This window comes from Frieseomelitta varia, unplaced genomic scaffold (assembly GCF_011392965.1).
Source record: "Frieseomelitta varia isolate USP_RPSP 00005682 unplaced genomic scaffold, Fvar_1.2 scaffold_428, whole genome shotgun sequence".
Classification (NCBI taxonomy): Eukaryota; Metazoa; Arthropoda; class Insecta; order Hymenoptera; family Apidae; genus Frieseomelitta; species Frieseomelitta varia.
In genome coordinates this window covers 487,085-510,152 of record NW_025110177.1, presented here as the reverse complement: position 1 = coordinate 510,152, position 23,068 = coordinate 487,085, and the positions used below count along the sequence as shown (strand labels likewise).

Sequence of the window (23,068 nt, the reverse complement as noted above, 5' to 3'; positions counted from 1 at the left end):
GTGACATGAAAAGAATCGTCACATAATTAATGATGTATTATGTATCAGTTTTGTCAATTAAAATAACTAAAGAAATAACTAAAAGTATATTTTTAATTAAATGCATAAATATAATATAAGAATATGATGCTAGATATTCGTTTAATTCAAAGAGTTTTTGCGATGAAGATTACAAAGATATTTCATCAGAGAAACGGATTGAAAGCGATAAAGAGTTCAGAAAGTAAGCTACGATTTAAATCAAGTTGTCATATATAGCAAAGTTCACTCAACCAATGAAGAAGACAAGGCAGGTCATTGATATCTTTAAGAGCGTGAGAGTAAGTTACACAATTTCAACGTCATGGAAACGTGGCAGCACTGTACCGTCCCTGTTATTCTTTGCATGAATACGTGTGTCTCTTTTATTTACTGACATTGAGAATCTGACTTGATGAAATTTAAATATCTATCGAAGATATAAAAGTTACACATTTACTTAATTTTCCTATATTTTTCGAGTTCTAAAAGTTTTAATATTTTCTAATATTTCAAAAATTTCCAATATTTTCCAAAAGTTAATATTAATAAATTTAAAAATCTATTTTCTTTCTTTTAATCAAGAGCTTATATAATGACACACATTATGTAGTTTTCATTTCCATTTAAACATCTATAATTATTGTTGCTAATATACTTTTTAAAAATAAGAAATTTCATTGTATGACTAACAAAGTTAATATATTTAAATTAGGGATGAGTTACTCGAAACATCAAAACTCCTTAAAACAGAAGAGTTTCGAATTTCGAGAATTCGAAAATTTGTACTTTTTTCGTGATTTGAAAATCTCGAAAAATATAAGAACAATGAATAAAAAGTCACTTGCAATAAAGAATATTTGATTCAAGTGTATCTTGAATTCATTGAATGTGAGTTTCAGAAGTTTTGAGAGTTTTAAACTCTCAAAATTTTTGAGTTTCGAAAGTTTCAAGTTTTAAAAATTTTGAGTTTTCAAGAGTTTCAAGTTTCGAAATTTTGCAAAGTCTGAATTTTTCAAATTCTAGTTTCAAAAATTAATTTCAAATTCGTGCCTAATTCAAATATTTTCCTATTTGTAAATTCGTCTCTCGTACAGTTTAAAAAGTAATTTAATTTTGTATAAATAATCGTTTTCTATTTCCGAATGAGTCACGTGACCATTGCCGGATGCTCGAATAATACGTACAAAAAATCTTATTCCAAAAGATACGAAAAACACTTTACTTTTGGAAGAATTAACAACTTAAGTTAACTGAACTTAAAGTTTCAGTATAACTTTGATATCACTAAAAATGAGTTTCAATATATTCTTTATAAAGCTTCGATTTATTCTTATTGTACATCGACAACTGTACTCTGATCATGCGTGATGTATCCGCGCGTAGAAGTGGGAGTAATTGTGCATGAAAATTTGATAGGTTTGCATTAACTTGGCCGACCTCTTAAACACCTGGACGATCAATCAGATAGATATCAAAGGCAAGTCTAGCATACGCAACACTTGGTGCGCGCTATATTCATTATTTAGAATGATCATAAAATTGGCAAAATTGTGGCCATCTTGCGATTGGATTCGTGTGACAATAAAGATTTTATCGAGAAATAAAGTTAATTAAAAAAACATAATGTAAGTACCGTGAAATTTTCAGTTTTTCTGGTTTGGCAATGAATTCATGGCGACAGTGAAGTCCATCCATATTAAATAATGATGAATTTGGAAGAAGGAAATCTCTGCAACGTTCGAAACTGTCGTGTGTAAAAGCTGTTGGCTTCTAGCGCGGCGTAATCGATACGGAATCGTCGTGCCGAACACTGCCGAAGTTCTCCGAGCGAGTCGAGGATAACCGAACAAGGCCGAAGTTAGGCGAGTTACAGTGAGCAAACGACGCGTACCGAAGAACGCGGGGTCTTCTCCGGCTTGGATTGAAACAGCGTTCGCGTCTACGGGCGCGGTTTTGCGTCTCGAGCTGGCGTTGTATACGATAAAATGTCCTCCCTCGACTATCTGGACCTGTGTCGATTATGTCTTGTGAAGGATCGTGTTTCGGTGCCGATTTTCGAGGGTGAAGGTGATGTACGACAAATATTTCTCAAGATCGCAGCCTGCCTACCGGTCAAGGTAAGCCAACTACGCCATCGCTTCGACAATGGCGATCCGCCATCTTGTGCATTTTCATAGATACACCGCATTTCCTCGACGTCCACGACTTTTCAACCTCCCAGTAGATGCATTTGCTCCCTATTGTTTTAGAGATCGCCCTATAGACGAGAAATTGCAAACAGCCTCAGGCAACCGTTGTCCATATAGCCATATTACTGGCATTGCACCTATTTATCATTTCTATCCAATCTCACTTACTCATCCAAGACGCCAGGAATTATTCAATAGAATTTTGCCGCGCTTTCTTCTCTGCCTTAATGTATTGCGGATCTACCCAAATTTTTTCATCATTGTTCGAGTAACAGCCCGTCGATATTTTCGTTCGACGCCGGCAATTTGCGGCTATTTCTCTATTTACGGTAACTACGTACAGCCCTTTTCGACATCTTGTTTTCGATACCATTGTTTCTATTGCAAAGTATCTATAATTGACTATTTGTGTTTTTTTGTAAGTTATGTTTTCAATGTAACGGCGTAATATTTAAAAACTGCTTTTGTGTGAAAAAAAATTGATTTATTTAAGTCTTATATTTAGTATTGTAATTTTTTATTTGTGAATTTTGCGTTAAGAATTTTGGTTTATTTAGAATATATTTTGATTGAATATTTTTTGTATATTTAAATGAAATTAAAATTTTTGAAATTGATGAATTTTTTAAATATTTGACAAATGTTTTAAATTTCTTGTTATTATGATTATTAATTTCTTTTATAACTTCTGATTCATGCCATTTGCATTAGAATATTAAATTAGTTGTAGGAAAATAGTTTTATTATGTAAATATAAAATTTGTTATAAATTATTTTGTTTTATATATGATTGCAGGTTGCAAGAGAAGATAAGTTACCCAAAAAAATATGCGATGATTGCGTGTATAAAGTAGAATTATTTTATCAGTTTTGGAATACAACTGCAAACGCAGAGAAACAACTATTACAATGGCTGGGAGAAGTCAGTTTAGAAGACAAACAGGGTTATGTTACCAATGTTCTAAATCCGGTAATTTTCTTTTTATGAAAAGTACATTAATTTGTATATTCAGTGCATAACAAAATCTAGAAGCATAGATATTCTTTTATTTTTTTGACATTCAGTTCCATGTTTACCTTAGTTACTATTACTAGTTAGTGATAAAAATATTTTAAATTCCACTTTTGTAAGTTTTGCAATGGGTTGATTTATTAAATTTTATTATTATTTAGAATTTATTTAAGATAAGCATTAGTAATTTTGACTTTGAAGTTATGGTTAAACATTTTAAGGTTATATTTCGTATATTTTGGTAGTTATAAAAATTTTTACTTTTTTATATAAAATATTTGAGAATAACAAATAAATATTGCTTATTGTATTTAATTGCAGAATGTAATGAAACAAGAACAGAATTCAGAGAACAGGTTAGATGGCAATGTGATGCAGCAAGTGAGCGAGCATCAAAACAATATGGGGATGGGTATGATGGATAACATGGGTTTGGGTATTCCTATGATAATATCCAATGCTAATCAACAAATCACCTCAGTTCCTATGGACACAAACAGTAATAATGTACAAACTGTTCAGGCAGTGCCTGGTCCAAGTTCACAAAGCACACATAATCAAATACCACAGAATCAGACAACCTCTGCACAGCAAGAAGATGAGGATGAAAGTAGTGAAGATGATGAAAATTCGGATGAAGATTGCGATGGAGATGAAGGTAGATTTTACAATAAAAAATTTTTGTTTCTTCTTTTTTCCTTTATTCTTTAATTTTAAGTCTGTACATGAAAGAAATAAGGATATTAATATATGGATTTTTTATTTTTTTGTTAGGCCTACCTGTGAAAGAAGAAAGTGAGGAAGATCCCAGCAATAGAACTATAGAGCCTACAACTTTTGTAAATGTTTCCCTGGCATGTGATGAAGCAGGTCCATCAGGACTACAACAACAGAAAATGTCAGACATGCCTGAAATACCAATTCCACAGCCAACTGATGGGGATCCGAAATCTGGGTGAGTCTTTTATCCATACTTTAGATTCTAAGGGCCAAAGATGTTTTGTTGTGGAAATCACAAACATGTACACAGACATTATTATGATTCTTCTTTTTAACAAATTTTGAACCGGTATGACTTGAACTAAATTACTTAAGTTTTGATACAATGACTTCTATTAGAAACAAATCTACGTTTATAATATTTCGTAGAATATTATTTTTAAACTTTTCTTTTTTATATTTAAAAGTTAAATGTTATTATCTAAACAATATCTAATATTTTCAAATTAATCATTTTTTATTGTATATGATATTTTAAATAATAAGTTCGCACCTTTTTTTTATTCTTATTGCAGTAGCACATAATCTGTTTTAATTTTTGATCTTGAGATAAGATGCACGAGTTAGTCACCTGATTCAAATGAATAAGGTGCAACGGAATGGTAAGGTAAGTTAATACACACCCCACAACCATCTTTGGCTCTCTGTATTTTGCAATTTGCAATATTTGAAAAATTTGTTTAGTATTTCATTTCCATAAATCTGTTTAATTTTATGTAAAACACAGTCATGCTTAAATAAAATTATTTATCATTTTTCATGAAAATTCACTTTGAAAAACAAATTGCAAAATATCTGAATATTTTTACATGTGATAGCATGTACATAGAGTTCATTTCAATAAGAATGACAAGTACATAACATTTGAGATTTTTATATACGATATTTAGATGTATCAACTCCTTTGCAATTTTCCTATTTAAATGAACTCTATCATAGTTATTATTGATACATGTACAATAAATGGACAGAGGGATTTTACTAATTATGTATTCAATTTATTAACATCTGTACGATCTGTTTTTTAACATGTGTATGTAAGTGAATCGGTGTTGTATAGCACAGGTATTTAATTCCTCTGTTCAATTGAGAATCAGATGTTTACATGTTGTCAGTATCAATATCCCACGCTTACGTGAAGGCACAAAATGCCGCACACGGCTAACAATAGGCCGACCAAAAGTCACAAACTAATATTTCGTAAACGTCACGATATAATAGACGCTTGGTGTATAACAAAAGTGTCACCAAGCCGTTATGATTAGTAAAAAGAGAAAAAGTGAGAGAGTGAGAGAAAGAGAAAGAGAGAGAGAGAGAGAGTGAATGAGTGAGTGAAGGAGAGAAAGAAAAGAGAATCAAATACCGTTTCTTGTCGTCTTCGTGCTTTCCAATGCCTATACGCTTTTACAATATCGTCAGGACCACATAGTTACATTTAGCATATCGGTTAGTCTGTAAGTGCTATCGTTCTGTTAATTGCGCACAAAACCCGCTGATAAACCGTGCCACGAGTTCGGTTTCAATCAATACCATTTGTGGCTGGTATTCATATTAGATACCGGTTCAAAGTAATCGAGTGTTTCACGATCGAAAATAAGTTTATAAAACGAACGAAAATTAATCAACTAGAATAGTAATCAATCAAGATGTGACGAACAATCGAAGAATAATCATCGCGTTAAGAAACATGAAGAGGATCTCAGACGAAATTTTATTTAAGGCGAGTATCAAGTTTTTGTACATTTTGAAACTCTTATTTAACAGTAGATTGATATAATTTATATAAACTGTATTGCTTTTCTTTTTCATTGGCGCGATATTTCCAAAGAAATTCGTGATTTTATTCTTTGGAGCTTTTCAGCGCGCGCTTCAGTACATTCTTTGCTGAAAATTCGCTGCGCTTCGATAATACAAATTTTAATCGCGCACTATTGTGTCGCGGAGTTACTTTGTTTCTGATTCTATTCAGAAAAAAAAGCAATCGAAACTTTTTTTTCTTTTTCTTTCTTTTTTTTTTTACAAAATTGTTTCGTATTTTTTAATGCTTATATAAAACCAGGCTGCGTTCACGCGCCGGTGAGAAAGCAATTCTTTTAATTCATTCTACATATTTATTTCTTGCGCAGTACATTTGCATTAGTACACAAAAAAGTGATACGGATGCATATAAATGTTATATTTGCGCAATATATGTCACGGCTACCAATCGCGATTTGAAGACACAGTAATTGTGGGATTTGAAACATTCCCTGTTACCATTTAAGATTATTATTGCATTTACTATATTTTATATTTTATATTATATCATAATTTATTTGTACTTTTAAACATTTTTAACATTTGTATGTTATGACGTGAGTGAATTTTTTAAATAAAGAATGTTATTATAAATCTGTGGTGAAAGAAGATAAGAAGATAATGCGTTGGACGTTGAATAATCGACATAAAGGTGAGGATCCAATTTTCATTTAATATTACATTAATTTGATTCTACAAAATACTATGTCTTATGGTAAAGATAATGACTTTTTTTTAGCAAGGTATTGCTTCCTTCTAACTTTTTTGCCAAGGTTTGTAGCTTAACTTTTTTCTTCTGCTGGTTTGCTGTAGAAACCTTTAATTTCCTTCTCGATTTATGCCAATTACTTCATTATGAGTCTAGAGATATGGAAAGGCGGGAAGATGGTTTAAGGTAGAATTAAAACACGCGAACGTTTTCTTCTTTTTTAATTAGACTCGTCACTAATTCATTTAAATAACAAATAAAATAATAAATAGTACGAAACATAACATTCTTATTTAACAGCTTACTTATGTGTGTAGAAATAGTAGAAGACAACCATATCTAATAAACTTCAAAGGTAAAGTGAAAATAAGTATGGACAACGATATCTTTACGATCTTCTGAAACGACTGTTCTCTTATTTAAGGAATATAATATATTCTTATAACATATAATATTCCTTCTATGAACAAAGAAGATCGTGAAGATGTTAGACGGAGAACGATGACGACACAAAACTCTCTAAGCTCGATTTGCACTTACGCTCTCGTCGCACACTCTTTATTGCTGTGTGTCTTGAGAGAGAAAACCACAATGCCCAAGCACTTTGCACGGTCACTATTGCAGAATTAATCACGCAGCGTGAATTCTCTATTTCTCTGCTTTTCTATCTTTTCTCACCGCCTTGCCGTTGCAAGAGAGAAAGCAAAATCACAGGAACGAATCAAAGACAATGCCTGAATGTGTATCGTATGGTACTCTTCGCCGCTGCATTGTCCTTGGGTTTTGTCGATTTCAGGGAAGGAAGCGAGACATTCGGTGGATTGTCGGGGATGCTACGTCAAATACTTTCGCCATCGCCCGAGACGGGAGATACCGGTTTACCAGTCACTTGTACTTTGCTTCAGAACAACTCTATGTTCTCCAATCAGTCGTCGATGATGTCCCCAACGTATCAAACCATCCCATCCCACTTGCCGTCCATTTGTACCGATCAGATTCTCTTGGATCATGTGCAGATCGTCACCGAGTCCTATCCGTGTCCCACCTGTGGCCTCGAGTTTCGAAGCGCTCTGAAACTGAATTACCATATAAGAACGAGTCATCCGGCATTGCCAGAGTTCGATCACAACATAGAGAACCCGGTGAGATATTCGTGCGCCATTTGTTCGCGGAGTTTTTTCGCTCTGAGTCACTTGAGGATGCACGAAGTGACGCATTCCGCACCGGCAGCTACCTCCTGCCCACCGATCCCGACGATGTCAACGTCGATGAACGTCGAGAAGACATTCGCCTGCGATCGTTGCCAAGCGAGCTTTCGGTATCGTACACTCCTCGAGCGACACAGGAGAATGCACGAGATCGGCCAAGAAAAGCCATACTCCTGCCCTAGATGCCTGATGCGTTTCGAGACGCGAAATTTGTACAATCATCACGCGAAAACTCACAAGCCGATCCTCGCCGGGAACGATCGAATAGCCGACACCGTAATGTCTTCCGGTGATCCGGTCACTAGCAGTATTAGCGGTACCGTGGCGTCGTCGAACAAATCGACGGTAGTCTCGTATCCGTGCGACTCGTGCTCGAAGCAATTCGCGAGCATCGAGTCGTTGACTACCCATAAAGCTGTACATAGGTCCAGGCCGCTCGTGTGCGACGTATGTGGCAAAGGTTTCACACATCGCAAGTATTACGTGGTGCATCAACGTATTCACACGGGAGAGAGGCCGTATCTTTGTGCCATGTGTGGGAAGTCGTTTACACAAGCATCCACGCTTACCGTTCATCGGCGATACCACACCGGAGAACGTCCTTATACGTGCACATTATGTGGCAAAGGATTCGTTACCAGAACGATCATGCTGAATCACATGAAAAAGCATTGAACTCGATCGTTTCTGGTTGGTGCGATAAGAATCGCGAAAGTTTGTTAACTGGATGTACGTCAAAGAAAGAAACGAAGAAGAATCTAATTGTTTCGTAAAGAACGGATATACGCCAGACGTACTAATATTCTAATAACGAGTTCTATTACGGAAGTTCGAGATTTTTTTAAGTTTATCGTTTTAATTGTTGATTACAGTTTAATCTGTTACAATGATAGTGCAAAGAAAAAAAACGCTTGTACATTTGCATTTGTTTCTAAACGTGATAGAAAAAGATTTGTAATATATTAGTTAGGAAATTTCATTTCTTTCAACTTTGGAAGAGATTCGCTTTGAAATATTTATTTAATTTAACGAAAATGATTTCTTAAGAATTATTCGCCACGTGCCTTAAATTGCTTGAAAGTAGGGGATTATTCAGTTCATGTGCATTTGTCAAAATGATCATGTGAACATTTTTACAAAAGTTCGATGATATAATAGTAGTTAACTGCAATTTAAAATTCAGACGAAAATTTTGTAAATTAATAGTGGGAATACGTATAAAAGGAATTACTAATTAATTGATCTTATATGTAATATGCATGTCGTCACTGTGATACTGTTTGTTCGTATATATTCGAAATATTTTAAGCGATATAATATCCTTTTCGATTATCTAGACTTTTAAAATCGCAAAATTTCGTTCGAAAATGTCAGTTTCAAACATGAAATTTGCTTCAATTAAAATTAGTACCTGTTTAACGAACTAACATTTTAATGTGCCTAAAAAGATAGAATTTTTGAGACAAGTTTTAATCGATGAAATATGAAAAAGACATTTTACATAGAAAGAGCGAATTGTAATAAGTATAATTGCGTATAAAGTGATAAAAATTATTTGATGTTAAAATATCGTTATAATAGGTAGAGAAGCATTAGTATACAATTATTGTACGAGTATACGATTATTTTAAGCATTCTTTGGTTAAGCCGGTAGATCAAGGTGATAGTTAGTATCTCAGCATTAATGAATTCATGTGCCTCTAATTAATGTAAGTACAGGGTCACTACATATGAATATCGTAAAACGTAAGTATGAAGACGCTTAAATATTTCTATGTAATCTCGTAAAGAAAAAAAAAAAAAAAGATATCTGCTATTGATATTCTGAATAACATAGTTATAATTAATCGTTGGACGTAATCGTTGCTAAAAGATTTCTAAAAATTTTATCACTCCTGAATGTAATTTTTCGTCTAATTAAAGTTTTCAATGTTATTGGAAAGTTGTATTACCATTATGAAGAATTATTTCTTTCTTTTTTTTTTATTACTAATTGTATTTTATTACACTAAAATAGGAAACTATGATGGTTCGTATTATTCGACTATTTATAATAAATTCTAATTTTCATTCAGTCTAGCTCGGAAAGATATTCTGTAATTTTTATATTGAATGAATTTTTCTTAATTTTGTAAACTCGGTAACAAATTTTAATTCCTAAAGTAAAATCATGTGAATTAAATATTCAGTTCCTTTCTTGAATTTCACTTTCTTTGAGGGTAATTTTTAAATATTTTAAGAATTAAATCTCTTCTGCTACATTGTCATAAATTCAAGATGGCGGATCTACATGTAATAGCGCCGTCGATAAAACAGAGCAGCATGTGGTAAGTGTATGGCAGAGACTTATTAAAATATATATATAATCATATAAATTATTGTATAATTTTTTTTTAAATATTTAGTGGTATTCTTATAATGATAAAAATATAATGATATAATAGTTATTTATTTTTTACAATTATTTCTTATATACAAATGTCGCAATAATGTTCTTAAGTAATCTTTTTATTTATTAATTTGTATGAGTGTCAAATACTCAATAGTGTTGAACGATTGAAAATGATAAAAAAGTAATGTTAAATAGAAAACTCGATTACGTTAAACATAATCTAACATTGAAAAAAAATCGTGCGGAGGTATGTTGCGATATCATTGAATTATATATTTCCAAAATGAACATTCTCACCCATATTGAAATTAACGAATTTTAACAATTACTGTGTGAATTTACAAACAGCGAAGAAGTTAAACGTAAGAACACGACAAAAGAAAAAAAATACTGGAAAGCACCGAGGCACTTTATGAAGTATTTAATCTCGTAAAGATATACACTTGCCCCCCGAGAAAATCTGACAAAATAAATGCTACTATCCCCTAAAAGGAAAAAGTAAAGTATATCGATCGATTAGAAATGATATGTTGATTGACCTACGTTTTGTGTCTCTCTTCTTTCCAGATATTTTGTGTCAAAGCTTGAGCTGGCACCTCAGGATCAACAAGAGTGCAGTCCGAACGATGAGATGTTCGATCAGGAAGATACAAAGCAGCTGCTCATCGCAAATCGTTTACACATGCCGAATGTGGAGAACACGGAGATAATCATCGCCGATCATATCGTGCAGTGCAACCTCTGTGGAGATGGTTTTGTTTCCGAACACGCTCTCGCTTTGCATTTAAAAATGCACGAACAGAAGAACGAGATACAGTTTCAAGATGACCAGTTCGTTTGTGAGCTTTGTGGTTATAGTCTTGCGACGTCATCCGAATTTAAAGAACATCAATTAGAGCACGAAATGGACGAAAGTTACGCTTGCGGTACGTGCGACTATATTACAGAATGTAGAGAGAATCTAATGACGCATCAAAAACGTCACAATATCATCGAGTATGAATGCGAAATCTGCGGTGCCAGTTTCGTTTCTTCCAGTAGCTACATAGAGCATCAGTCAATACATTCAATTGAGAAACCGTTTCAGTGCGAGATATGTAGTGCTCCTTTTCGATATCGTCAAGGTTTGAGGTTGCACGCGAAACTACATCAGCCTGATTATGTACCACCTCAGAGAAAGCATCATTGTCAGCTCTGCAACAAACGTTTTTCCAGAAAGCAAGTGCTACTGGTGCACATGAAGACGCATGGACACATGGGACCCCAGAACGAATATATTTGTCCAGTTTGTGGCAAAGCTGTTTCCAGTAAAACCTATTTGACCGTACATTTGCGCAAGCATACAGGAGAGAAACCGCACGTCTGCGATCTCTGTGGTAAAGGGTTTATCTCGCAGAACTATCTGAGCGTGCATCGGCGCACTCATACAGGAGAAAAACCGCACAAGTGTACCCACTGCGAGAAACGGTTTACTCAGCGAACCACTCTGGTGGTGCACCTCAGAGGCCACACTGGAGATCGGCCGTATCCTTGCACCTGTTGTCATAAATCGTTCGCCTCGAAAACAATGTTGAATTCCCATTTAAAGACACATGCTAAACAGAACGCGCGGCAACAACAGGAACAACAGCAGCAGCAACAATTGCAGCATGAACAAGAGATTCAACAAGAACAGTCTCTCGATACAATAACGATATTGTTACCTAGTTAAAGTATTTCGAGCAAGCATCGACTAAGCTATTCTAAAAACATGGCCTTGTAGATGAGTTATTAACTCGTAAGGAAGAAAGTTACTTATGCTTATGTAGGCACGGTGGGGTATTTATATTATTTGTGATGAAGAAGAAGGGAGAATCAATGACGATTGTTCGAACGTTCATTGACTGTGGAACGTTGAGAGAGATATTAGTATTTCGAGCATTTATTCTACATACACAGTTCTGTGTAGAAACTGTTATTCGTTATCTCCATATACGTGGATCGAAATATCATTTAACTTGAAATTTGAAAGTCAGTGTCTCGAGAATTAATGTAAATTTTGAACTTTTGAAGGATGAATTGGTGTGCTATACGAGTTCCTCGCTAACGTAATTATTCTTATGTTAGAATCTCGGCTCAAGCATATTTTCGAGTGTTTTCTTCATACTTGCATTTAGCTATTTTATATCATATAAACATTATATGTACATTTTTAATGAATATTCCAGTTTATTAACGCCCTTAAACAAGTTTAATCGCAATAACGTACATTCAAACTAGACCACACGATGATTTAAAGTTTGAGATAGTAAATGAAGTACAAAATAGATTAATTTTTAATAGGTCCAAAAACAATTGTTTCGAATTTTTTTTATATACAAGCAAAAGACATACCAAAGTATGTACATAATTTATGACAAATAAGTCAAAATAATAATAAGTTTAATTCGACCAATTAAACATTTTGCGAAATAATTAATTAGAAAATGAAGATACTTGAAGAAATTTAATATTTTGTTTACTTTTATCAATACTTTGTAATCTGTTAAGCATTGACTTAACCAATTTTTCGGTAAAAGAAAATGGTATCTGTACCCATTCCTTAATAAATGCAATTTCCAAATCATTCTTATTGTAAATTGAATGTTTGCGAATACGAATCTTCAGTTCGTTTCATATGTATTCAATAACGTTTGTTGCAAAATATTTAAATATTGTTATTTATCTATTTTCTTATTTTCTTTTATAAAACGTAAGTTTTCCATTTCAGATGCAAACATGCAACCTCAAACCCTCCGTGTTTTATAATTGCTCGGAGATTTTAAATTCCTTGTTCGGTTTTCTCTATATTATATTCCGTCCATCTGACCCAAATAAATTAAATCTGTTCTCATCTGCGAAGATTATGTTCTTTCAGAATGAAAAAGTTGTACTTGTATACTGTCATACGAATCTCACTATGAGTATTTTTCGCACTAACAAACGGCTTCTTTCTGGATAATGGAAATTCTTTTCCTTAAGAGTTTACGTACATTTTCAGAATGTACTTTCTTTTTAAATACTTTTCTACATAAAAAGCAAATTTTGGTCCACTAATCTTGGAATTTGCTTTTACTTGCCGCAAAATTCAGTTGTTTTTCGTTGACTTTTTCCATTTTTATAATTGCACTGCTCTATCATCAGTTTTCGTCTTTGTTCCATTGCAAATTATTGATAATTTTGTTTTGCTCGGAGGATTTTTTTAACACGCAAAGTTGTATCGAACTACAACACTTAACTGAATCAATATGAACTACGAACACGTCGAAGTTTACTGTAAGCGACCTTTCCACTAATATATCGCTGCGATGTATTATACTTCTCATGCGTGATATATGTCCATACATAGTACTCATGCATAATATCAGTCATATTTATATCTTGGGCAAATGCAGATTCAAACGAATATTTCTGTTCTCAAATTTGATGAAAGCTATTCTATTTTGTATTTCAGTCACCATTTTGAAACTTACGGTTGTCGTGTGACCAATTTTGACTGTGACTCTCTTATATACCGTCTCCTTTTTCCGTTTTAATTTTAACGAGCGACAATTACCAATTGTATATATATTTATAGACTAAGGCAAATCGTAAGTGTTTAAAATAATTCTTACTGGCGCGTTCTACGCTACGCTCTAAAATTTCATATTTTATACATTACCCTCGCGTGAACGTCGAGAGAAATCTTTTTACATATAATTTTATAAACAACACACAGCCGTCCATTTAAAATATTTTTTTTATAATTATATTCCTCGAATACTCAAGGTTTCTGTTAATCGCACATGTGATTTACTATTTCTTGAATATTATAACGTTATATAGAGAGAATTATAATAATAAAATTTCGCGAGAGGTGCTTTAAAAAATTAATTAATCGTAAGTACAATACGACAAGGCCTTATGCGTACTATGATATGTGATGTATTTTTTGCAGAAGAAAAGAATGTGCATTTAAGATATCCGAATTAAAGTCTCGAGAAAAATGGAGAAGACATGTATGATTCACTGTAAACCTTAATCGATAGGTGTGCTTTTTGCAACGAGTGCAAATAGGCGTAAATACAATCACATGAATTATTGTAAACGAATGAAAGATTATGTGAGAAGCAGTACTTCAGTTTGTGATAACGCCTTTCTCTGTTTTGTGCTCGAGACAATTGCGATATATTCATATAGTAATACTTCAAGAAAAAAAAATTTTCCTAATTAAACGTTAGTTTCATTGATTTTGAATTAAACGTTATTTTCATGACTTCTCTTATATATAGGGTATTCCCGGGTTAAATCGCCAAACGCTAGATATGAATTTAGCACTCTAGGAAACAAACAAATTTTTCCTCTGGAAGTATGCTCAAAAATGTTTCCTTCGAGAATTATTTACTACTAAAGTTGTAGGACTTAGTAATGTATGCCATCGAAATAATTCAGGTTTACGTATATTATTAAAGAAAATTGTTGTATTTATTACTAAAAAAATAAAATAATTGTAATTATTGTAATTAATATGTTGCCCAAAATGATTACCATCAACTTGGAGACAAGCATTACAACTATCAATAACAGAAGTGGCCAATTGACACTGTACTATTATTTCGTTATACGCTTGCATTATTCTCAATTTTAATGTTTCAATGTTCTTAACAGGTTGCTCGTTGAATTATTTCGATGGCATACATTACTAAGTCCTACAACTTTAATGGTAAAGCATTTGCGAGCATATCTCCAGAGGAAAAATTTGTTTGTTTGAGGGTCCTAAATTCATATCTAAAGCTTGACGATTAAACCAAGGAACACTCTCTAAATTAGTGTATTACTCCTCTTAATTTATAAAAGAAAATATAATTGCGTCGTGTGGCTTTTCATGTTGTACTTGGTATAAAGTGAATAAGTTTTTTTAATGTTCTGGTTGTTAAAACTGATAATTTTTTAGTGTGATATATCGCTGCTTTAGTGTATCAGTAAAATGTAGATAGTATTATTTGCAGCAATTAGAATATTCGTACGTTTTTTTAAGAATATTTTTGTTCGCGTGAAAGATGAGACTGGACAAGCTTAAATTTTTCATTATCAAATTCGTTTAGTGCAACGAGTTCTATACATAAATTGGAAATTGTGCGAATGTCGAATGAATGCGCGAGATTGTTGATCCATCTTGATTACTTCTATGAGATGTCTAATCATGTTTATTATCTGACTTTTTTTGTAAGCCAATTCTTAAAAATAAATAGTACGATAAACATTTTTTAAACGTTTTGTATTTACGCGCACAAAAATTCGACGTAAATTACGAATATCTTTTACTATAGAGTACCTGTAATTATTGGTTCTGATAATCGAAAATTTCTAACGGCGATACGAGAATCACCTGCGAATGAGAAACTCAAGGGTCTCCAACGTCGTTTTGCATGGCTGTGTGCATTTTGTGCAACGTGTCCACGAAACAATTCTCTGTCCCATGTCATTTATCCGAACGATTGCTCGAAGAAATCTGCTTTTACGAATCATTGATCGCAGTCTGACTGGCTTTGTGCAGTAAGTAGCTTCATCTTCTTTCAATATGTCACTTGTACAGCTATTCTCGCTTCACGTAGAATCATATTTTTCTAAAAGAGAAATATCGTTTATTACCAACAAAAGGAACGAAGTTTAAATTCGAACAGAACGTAATTAGAATCCAATTAATTTCTAGACAATTTTCTCCCCTTGATTTCAGAGATTTCACGAAAAAATTGCATTACCTTAATAGCGTCCTCGTTCCGTGCGTGCAGGCGTCTAACTTCAAGGCAGCTCACGCTCTATTGTCTTTTTGCAGACCGAAAAGCGTGAAGACGATAGCACCCAAGCGGAATCAGTCTCGCGCCGCTGAATCGTCCAACGAGGAAGATCGATCGTTTGTCGTTGTCAACGAAATAAATAACACCTGCGTCGTCCAGGCGATATCGCATCGATGCGAGTCCTGCGATGAACAGTTCGACACGGAGGCTGCTCTGTTGGTTCACAGAACCGAGCGGTCGATCCTTCGAACTCGCGAGGCGTTGAGAAAGCCGGGAAGAAAGTACACGTGCGACAAGTGCTGCGAGAGTTTCGCGAAGAAAGTACAGCTGTTCAAACATCGACGAGGCCGGTGCAAAGGATCGGCCACGACTGACAATAAACAGCGCAAACCAAAGGATAAAGCGATGAAGACAAAAAAACGGAAAGACCAACAGGTTGCTGCTTCTGGCAACCCGATAGAATGTAACGTGTGTCATAAGATTTTTAAAAAGAAGAAATATCTGAATGTTCACAAAACGTTGCACGGGGCGCCGCACATTTGTCACGTGTGTAACGCCAAACTGTCTTCCGAATATTACCTGAAGATTCACATTAGGAGACACAACAAGGAGTTCACTGAATTCTGCGATGTGTGCAACAAAGGATTTTACTTGAAGGCGACTCTGAAAACGCACATGAGCGTGCACAGTGACGATAAACCGTGCACCTGCGACATCTGTCATAAATCGTTCGGGAACAGAGTCTATCTGAGAAGTCACATGAAGATTCACAGCAAACCGGAGAGCAGGAGAAAGTACAGATGCGAGATCTGCGGGTTCGAGACTTTCTACAGTTACTGTTACAAGGAACATTTGTGGACGCACACGGGAGAAAATCAGGTGGCCTGCGAGGTCTGCGGTAAATTAGTTAGGAGAGAGTACATGAAGATCCACACTAGGATACATACTGGCGAGAAGCCGGAGATCTGCGAATTTTGCGGAAAGGCATTTAGCTCAAGAAAGTACCTGATCAAGCATCGAAGAACTCACACAGGGGAAAAGCCTTATAAATGTAAAATCTGCGAGAAACGTTTCACCCAACGTGGCACCCTAAGCGCCCATTTACGTCGACACGAGGGTGCTAAGTGATGAACGCCTTGAGTTCATTGAAACTGGTTTCTTTAATTTTGCTGTTAATAGGACTAATTACGAGATGAGAATATTTTCTTTCGATTAACAGTTGAAATTCCTACGCATTACTACACTAATATTATTACACATAATTTGAAACTGATAGTGTTCGAAGATAGATTTTTAATATTAAAAGAATTGGTTGATCCTTCTATGATTGTAACTTGTATTGTGATAATTGCGTGTATATAATGCAATGACATTAGCAAGTACATAGGCATAAATCATCATATCACTTGTAATATTTTAATATCTTAACAAGAACTGAAGAATATTAAAAGTTTCATTTTAATAAAAAAAACTAAGCAATTTTATATTTAATTTAGATTAGCCCTCATATGTAAAATTAGTACGATGGTTGCACGCGATATAGCTGCTGGTAAGTAAGTGATAAATTTTTGGGCCGAAGGAAACATTTAGAAAAATAGTAACGCAATGCACTAACTATCTTTTCTCTGTAGCAAATGCTAAATTGAGAGACAGATTGTGAATTTGTTATTAGATACAGCTCTTAACAAACATAAAAACTTTAAAATACATCGTTTCCGTAATACATGAATTTTCTACATAACTTTGAAAATTTCGGAATGAAAATTAGAAATGCGTGTGACTACAGAATATTGTATTTGAAAACAATTTTGAACGTGATGTATTGAATCTTAATGATTTCGTAAAAATCATGTTTAAAAGATCACGATCTTATAAAACGACGTTACAAAACATGTAAAAGTTTGTATACTAATATCTTTTTAAAAAAACGAATGATGTCAAGGGATCTTAGTTTTTAAAAATTCTATTCTATAATCTCTCTACATCTTCATTTTTGTTTGATTCTACACGAAAGTTTGAAATTATTTTCAAGAAGAATTTTAATTTTTCCTCCTTTCCTCATATTAAATTATGTCCGTTGCTAAATCGCCAATAGCAGAAGAAATGACCAGTTCGTCATACAAACGAAGGAAATCTTTTACCCGAGAACAATATTTATCACCACCTCTGTTGTGTTTCATTGCATTTCATAGTAGTTTACGAGTGTTGTCCATTACAGGTGTCAGGAGATCGACGCCGAGGAACCAAAAATAGAAACGCTCGAGGATATGGAACTGGTGAAGTATGAGAGTGATATATGCACAGTCGAGGAGTTCGAACAGATTAGCCACCAAGAAATAATAACTGACACGTTGGGAGAAAGTCAAGACAACATGGACATAAAGGTGTCCCTCCAGGACGAAGAACTGTCAATGAACTCTAATAAAGTTTTCACCAAGAAATACGAGAGCAGAAAATGCTCGATCGTGTACGAATGCGACATTTGTAACAAGAGAATGCGCAAGAAGCTTCAATTCCTGAAGCACAGGCAGGACCACGAGAGGAATGACGAGGAAGGTGGAATGGATCGTTGCGAAGAATGTGACAGAAGTTTCACGGACGAAGAGAAGCTGAGAAAGCACGTGATCAAGGTGCATCAGAAAGAGAAACCGTTTCAATGCGTTCTCTGCAACAAATGCTTCAAAACGGAGGAATTCTTGAAGACACACCTGAAGCAGCACAACAAACGTTTCACGTGCGACATTTGCGGTATCTCGAAGGTATCCGGTTACGATCTTCGTTTGCATAAAAAGAAACACAACGAGGAGTACGTGACGCATTGCGAGATCTGCGGCAAAGGCTTCTACACGAACCAAACTCTGGAGAGACACTTGCTCACTCATACTGGCGAGAAGCCATTCGTCTGCAAGGTGTGCAACACCCCGTACGCGAGCGCCGCTTATCTGAACACGCACATGAAGTCCCACGGCGAACGTGAGAAACACAAATGCAATATTTGCAATTTCGAGAGCTATTGGAAAGCGGCTTTGAAGGTACACCTTAAAATCCACACGGGCGAGAATTTGATTACCTGCGAGATCTGCGGGAAATTAGTGTCGAGTAAGGCTTACCTGCAAATCCACATGCGTATACACTCTGGCGAGAAACCGCATGTCTGCGAAATATGTGGCAAATCTTTCAGCGTTCGAAAATATCTGATTGTACACTTGAGAACGCATACAGGCGAAAGACCGTATGAGTGTAAGGTATGCCAGAAAAGGTTTACGCAGCAGGGTTCGTTGAATTCGCACATGAAGTCGCATAACGAACGAAAATGAACCATAAAACATATATGTGCGTGTGTTTGTGTAAGATTATTGAGAGGTAACGGTGAAAGATATTGTGGAATATTTGGTGTATTAGGTCTTTTCGTGATGACTGTCACTTTTGAACTTTTTGGAAGATATTTCATCATTCTAAAAGATTCGTTAGATATTTCAATTATCTACACTTCGTTATTTAGAATTATTAAACAATTAAAATTCCTGTTTAATTTTTTGATATTACGATTTTACAAAGATTAAAAACAACTTTAGTAAAATTTCTTGATGAGAAACAATATTATTAACGATAGAGGAAAGCTCAACATGACAGTCAACACAACGTCGCGACAATTTGTGATTGTCATTTTTTTACCCAGATGTATCTCTGTACTTCCCAAATCGTAACTTTTACAAAAGATATTTCCAGTAAAACTTTTCTAACAGCGTAACAAGATATTCTCCTATTGAAAGCAAGTGTAACTGCAAATATCGAATACACCAGATATGAATCTATTATAATGCTAGAGGATAATGGTAATACAGTTGATAAGAGTTATATTGAGCAGTGTTACAACGAAAACAAATTAGTTATTATTAATTTCATTGTTATAAAATGATTGAATTAAGTAAATGGAACAGTTTTGATTTGGCAGTATTTGAAGCTATTAAAAATTATTTTTGTTAACGAGAGGAATAATACAAATGATGAAAGATACAGTAGATATTTTAAAATTTCACGATTTAAAATGTGCCATAATGTACAAAAAATCATTGGAAAATTAATTTCAAGAAAGATAATATGATTTTTTTTTAACGATAACATAATTTTTGATTTAATTTTCATACAACAAGAAGAACATATGCGAAAAATGGAATAAAGCTTGTTGCATAATTCCATATTCTGATTGCTTATAAATTATTTACTGAAAATATAAATATTAAAACCAGTTTATATTGTAATAAATACAATATTCGTATAGATTTAAGTTTACTACTAGATTTATTTACAAAATATCAAGATATTAATTATATAATTTTTTTATATAGATTTTCACTAACATAATTTTGCAAACTCTATTGCTTTTTACTACTACAATAGGAAACTTTTAATGCATTCATATATCTTTTTATGCAAATACACATTTTCACGGCTAAAAACGCACATGCGCAAGTGAACAAAAACTTACTGGTTCGTTCATGAATAAATTAATTTGTAAGTTAATTGACAGAATACGAGTGATACATGCATTCTGCATACATATCGTATAGTTTTATTTTGTAAAAAATGCAAAGAGAAGTAAGGATTTCATGCAAAAAAATTAGATAACATTCTGTTACTCTTTGCTTGATATAGTAAATTTTAAAAATCAACTATACAATAATCTTGAATTTTTTTTATAATGTACGAATATTATCGCTATAAAAATTATAGATATGTTAGTTTTTATTTCTATTAATTATATTAAGCGAGTCCTTTTTTTTACATACTGTAAATTTTTTTCAGAAAGAATAGGCAAAATATATAATATATTTATAACAATTCGAAGGAGAATTTTACTTTACCGTAAGGAAATTATACATTCTGTATTCATAGCAACAGAATATAATAATGTCTTACCCCTGTAACAAATTTTATTATTCCAACAACGAGCTTCATTTTATTTTATAAATATATTTTTGTAATAAATGTTATTATAGTCTTATACAAAACAAGCCTTCGAGAAACATAACACGTGTAAAGCATTCAAGAGCCAAACGAAGAAGAAAGAAGAGGAGAGAACGTAACAAAAGAGAATCCAACATCGTAATATTCCTATTGTATGTCATCCGAGTGTATTTCGTCAGATGTAAACCGAGCAAAAAATGTTCTAACAATAAAAGCCAGTTCCTCCCATAAAATCGAAGTTGTCGTTAGATCTATGCTAATGAAATAAGAATCGCTATTGACGACGCTCTTTTTTTCATTTTCTTCGCAGATCGCCGTCAAGTTCGAGGATCGAACCACCGGCTCGACAAATGATCACGAAAAGATCAGTAGTTTTACGCTCGATAAAAGAAGAAGAGGATGATCGTTCGACGACGAACCAGTGTGAATACTCGACTGGGAATATTCGTTGCGCCAAGATTCAGAGTCTGACCGAAAACGACGCGGATGAATCCAAAGAGACGAGGAACGAGGAGAAGCATCCTGATACCTTGGCGCAGACGTTCTATCAGTGTGAAATGTGTAGAAAGCTTTTCAGGACGAGAAATCTGTACGAAGGCCACCGAGTGTCACATAGCGACGCTCGACCTTATCAGTGCGACATTTGCGAGAAGTCGTTCAAGAGGACGAACACGCTGGCCGTTCACAGAAGGATCCACACTCGAGAGAGGAACTTCGTGTGCGACGTGTGCGGGCACGCGTTCGTTCAAGCTTTCCAACTGACCACCCATCAGAGACGCCACTTCGACAAGTACACGAGATACTGCGCGATCTGCAAGAAAGGATTCTTCACGAACGCGGAGCTACACGGTCACATGAACGTGAAGCACGGCGCGAAGGAGCACGTTTGCCACTCGTGCGACAAATCGTTCCCGAACAATCACACTCTGGTGAAGCATCTGAAGATGCACGATCCGAACTTCAAGCCAGTGAAGCACCAGTGCGAATTCTGCGGCAAGACGTTCGTGTACAAGAACTCGTTGGTGTTCCACGTGAAGTCCCACATGGGCGAGAATAAGTACGATTGCCACCTATGCGGTAAATCCGTGTCTTCCAAGGGATCCCTTCAGGATCATCTTCGTCTGCACAGCGGGGAGAAGCTGTTGATCTGCGACGTGTGCGGCAAAGCTTTTCGCAAGAGGAGCACCCTGGTCGTTCACAAGAGAACCCACACCGGCGAGAAACCGTACACTTGCGACACGTGCGGGAAATCGTTCACGCAGCACTCGACGTTAGTTATTCACAAACGATATCACACGGGCCAGAGGCCGTACCAGTGCGAGGTCTGCAGCAAATCGTTCGTTTCTCGTTCGTCGTTGAACGCGCACAACAAAGTGCACGCGGTGAACGTCCCGGTGGATCAAACGGAATGACGTTTCAAACGTTCTCGAGTAATTAGTTAATAAGGGAAAAAAAAAACCAACGTCGAACGTGTTTGTTCGAAGATTGAAATTTTAGAATGCTAGTTTCGTAAACTACTTGATTTGTAAATTTATTTACAACGTTTAGAATATTCGATCCTGAATACGACGGTTTAAATATGTAATTAAAAGGAAGTTTAGAAGAACACGACCTAATTCAATTTTATACGTATCACGAACGCCACTTCGAAATGAATTTTCATCGGTGCCAAAGTTTAAGATTAAAAATATTCAATTGTATGTCATTTTATCTCCTCTCTGATTCTCAAATTGTCGGAAATACCTAATTAGTCTCACCACATTCGGGTAATATATCAAGATTGCAACACACAGTATTACGTTAATGTACATAACGAATTTATTAAGTGGGAACAAAGTAGTCTGCGTATAACGACGCCGAGGAATTTGTAAATTTATGGTATTTTTGCAAGATACTTAACTACCATTGCATGTACAATTTTGTTAAATAAAACAATCGTTTAACATCGTGCAAACACGATCGCTCTTTTTTTTTTTTATTAGACACGCAATTTCGAAACGAAATACCATCTTCGCAACTGATCTTTTTCTTTTTCATATTAGCTAGACTCAAATCTGACGTGCAACTAATTTACTAAAGAAAAAAAGCACGATTGTCTACAATTTACCAATCTATACAGGAACCGTAGAGCGTGCTCGATATCTCTTCCAGGTATGCGATTTGAGAAAAAAGAAAAGAAAAAAAAAAGAGAGAAAAC

General features: G+C 34.7%; 2 protein-coding genes across 10 annotated transcripts in view; both read left to right on the top strand.

Annotated features, from left to right (window-relative positions):
* Positions 1–1,824: 1,824 nt before the first annotated feature.
* Positions 1,825–23,068, top strand: part of LOC122531922 (zinc finger protein 460-like) — a 52,877-nt gene continuing 31,633 nt past the window's right edge. For 8 of the 9 annotated variants that reach the window (XR_006307421.1, XM_043660242.1, XM_043660240.1 and 5 more), the window contains exons 1-4: positions 1,825–2,138; positions 3,007–3,180; positions 3,544–3,880; positions 3,997–4,177. Coding sequence is in view for 8 of the 9 variants with exons in the window: in XM_043660242.1 (XP_043516177.1) it covers positions 2,007–2,138; positions 3,007–3,180; positions 3,544–3,880; positions 3,997–4,177 (824 nt within the window). In the remaining variant the exon portion in view is untranslated. Of the gene's footprint in view, positions 2,139–2,240; positions 2,540–3,006; positions 3,181–3,543; positions 3,881–3,996; positions 4,178–23,068 lie in introns of those variants that run through there. The other variant, XM_043660238.1, reaches the window with a different exon arrangement.
* Positions 16,894–21,263, top strand: LOC122531933 (gastrula zinc finger protein XlCGF8.2DB-like). Its single transcript, XM_043660264.1, has 2 exons — positions 16,894–17,020; positions 18,122–21,263. Exon 2 carries the CDS (start codon positions 18,171–18,173, stop codon positions 19,218–19,220), a length of 1,050 nt encoding a protein of 349 aa, XP_043516199.1. The 5' UTR covers positions 16,894–17,020; positions 18,122–18,170; the 3' UTR covers positions 19,221–21,263.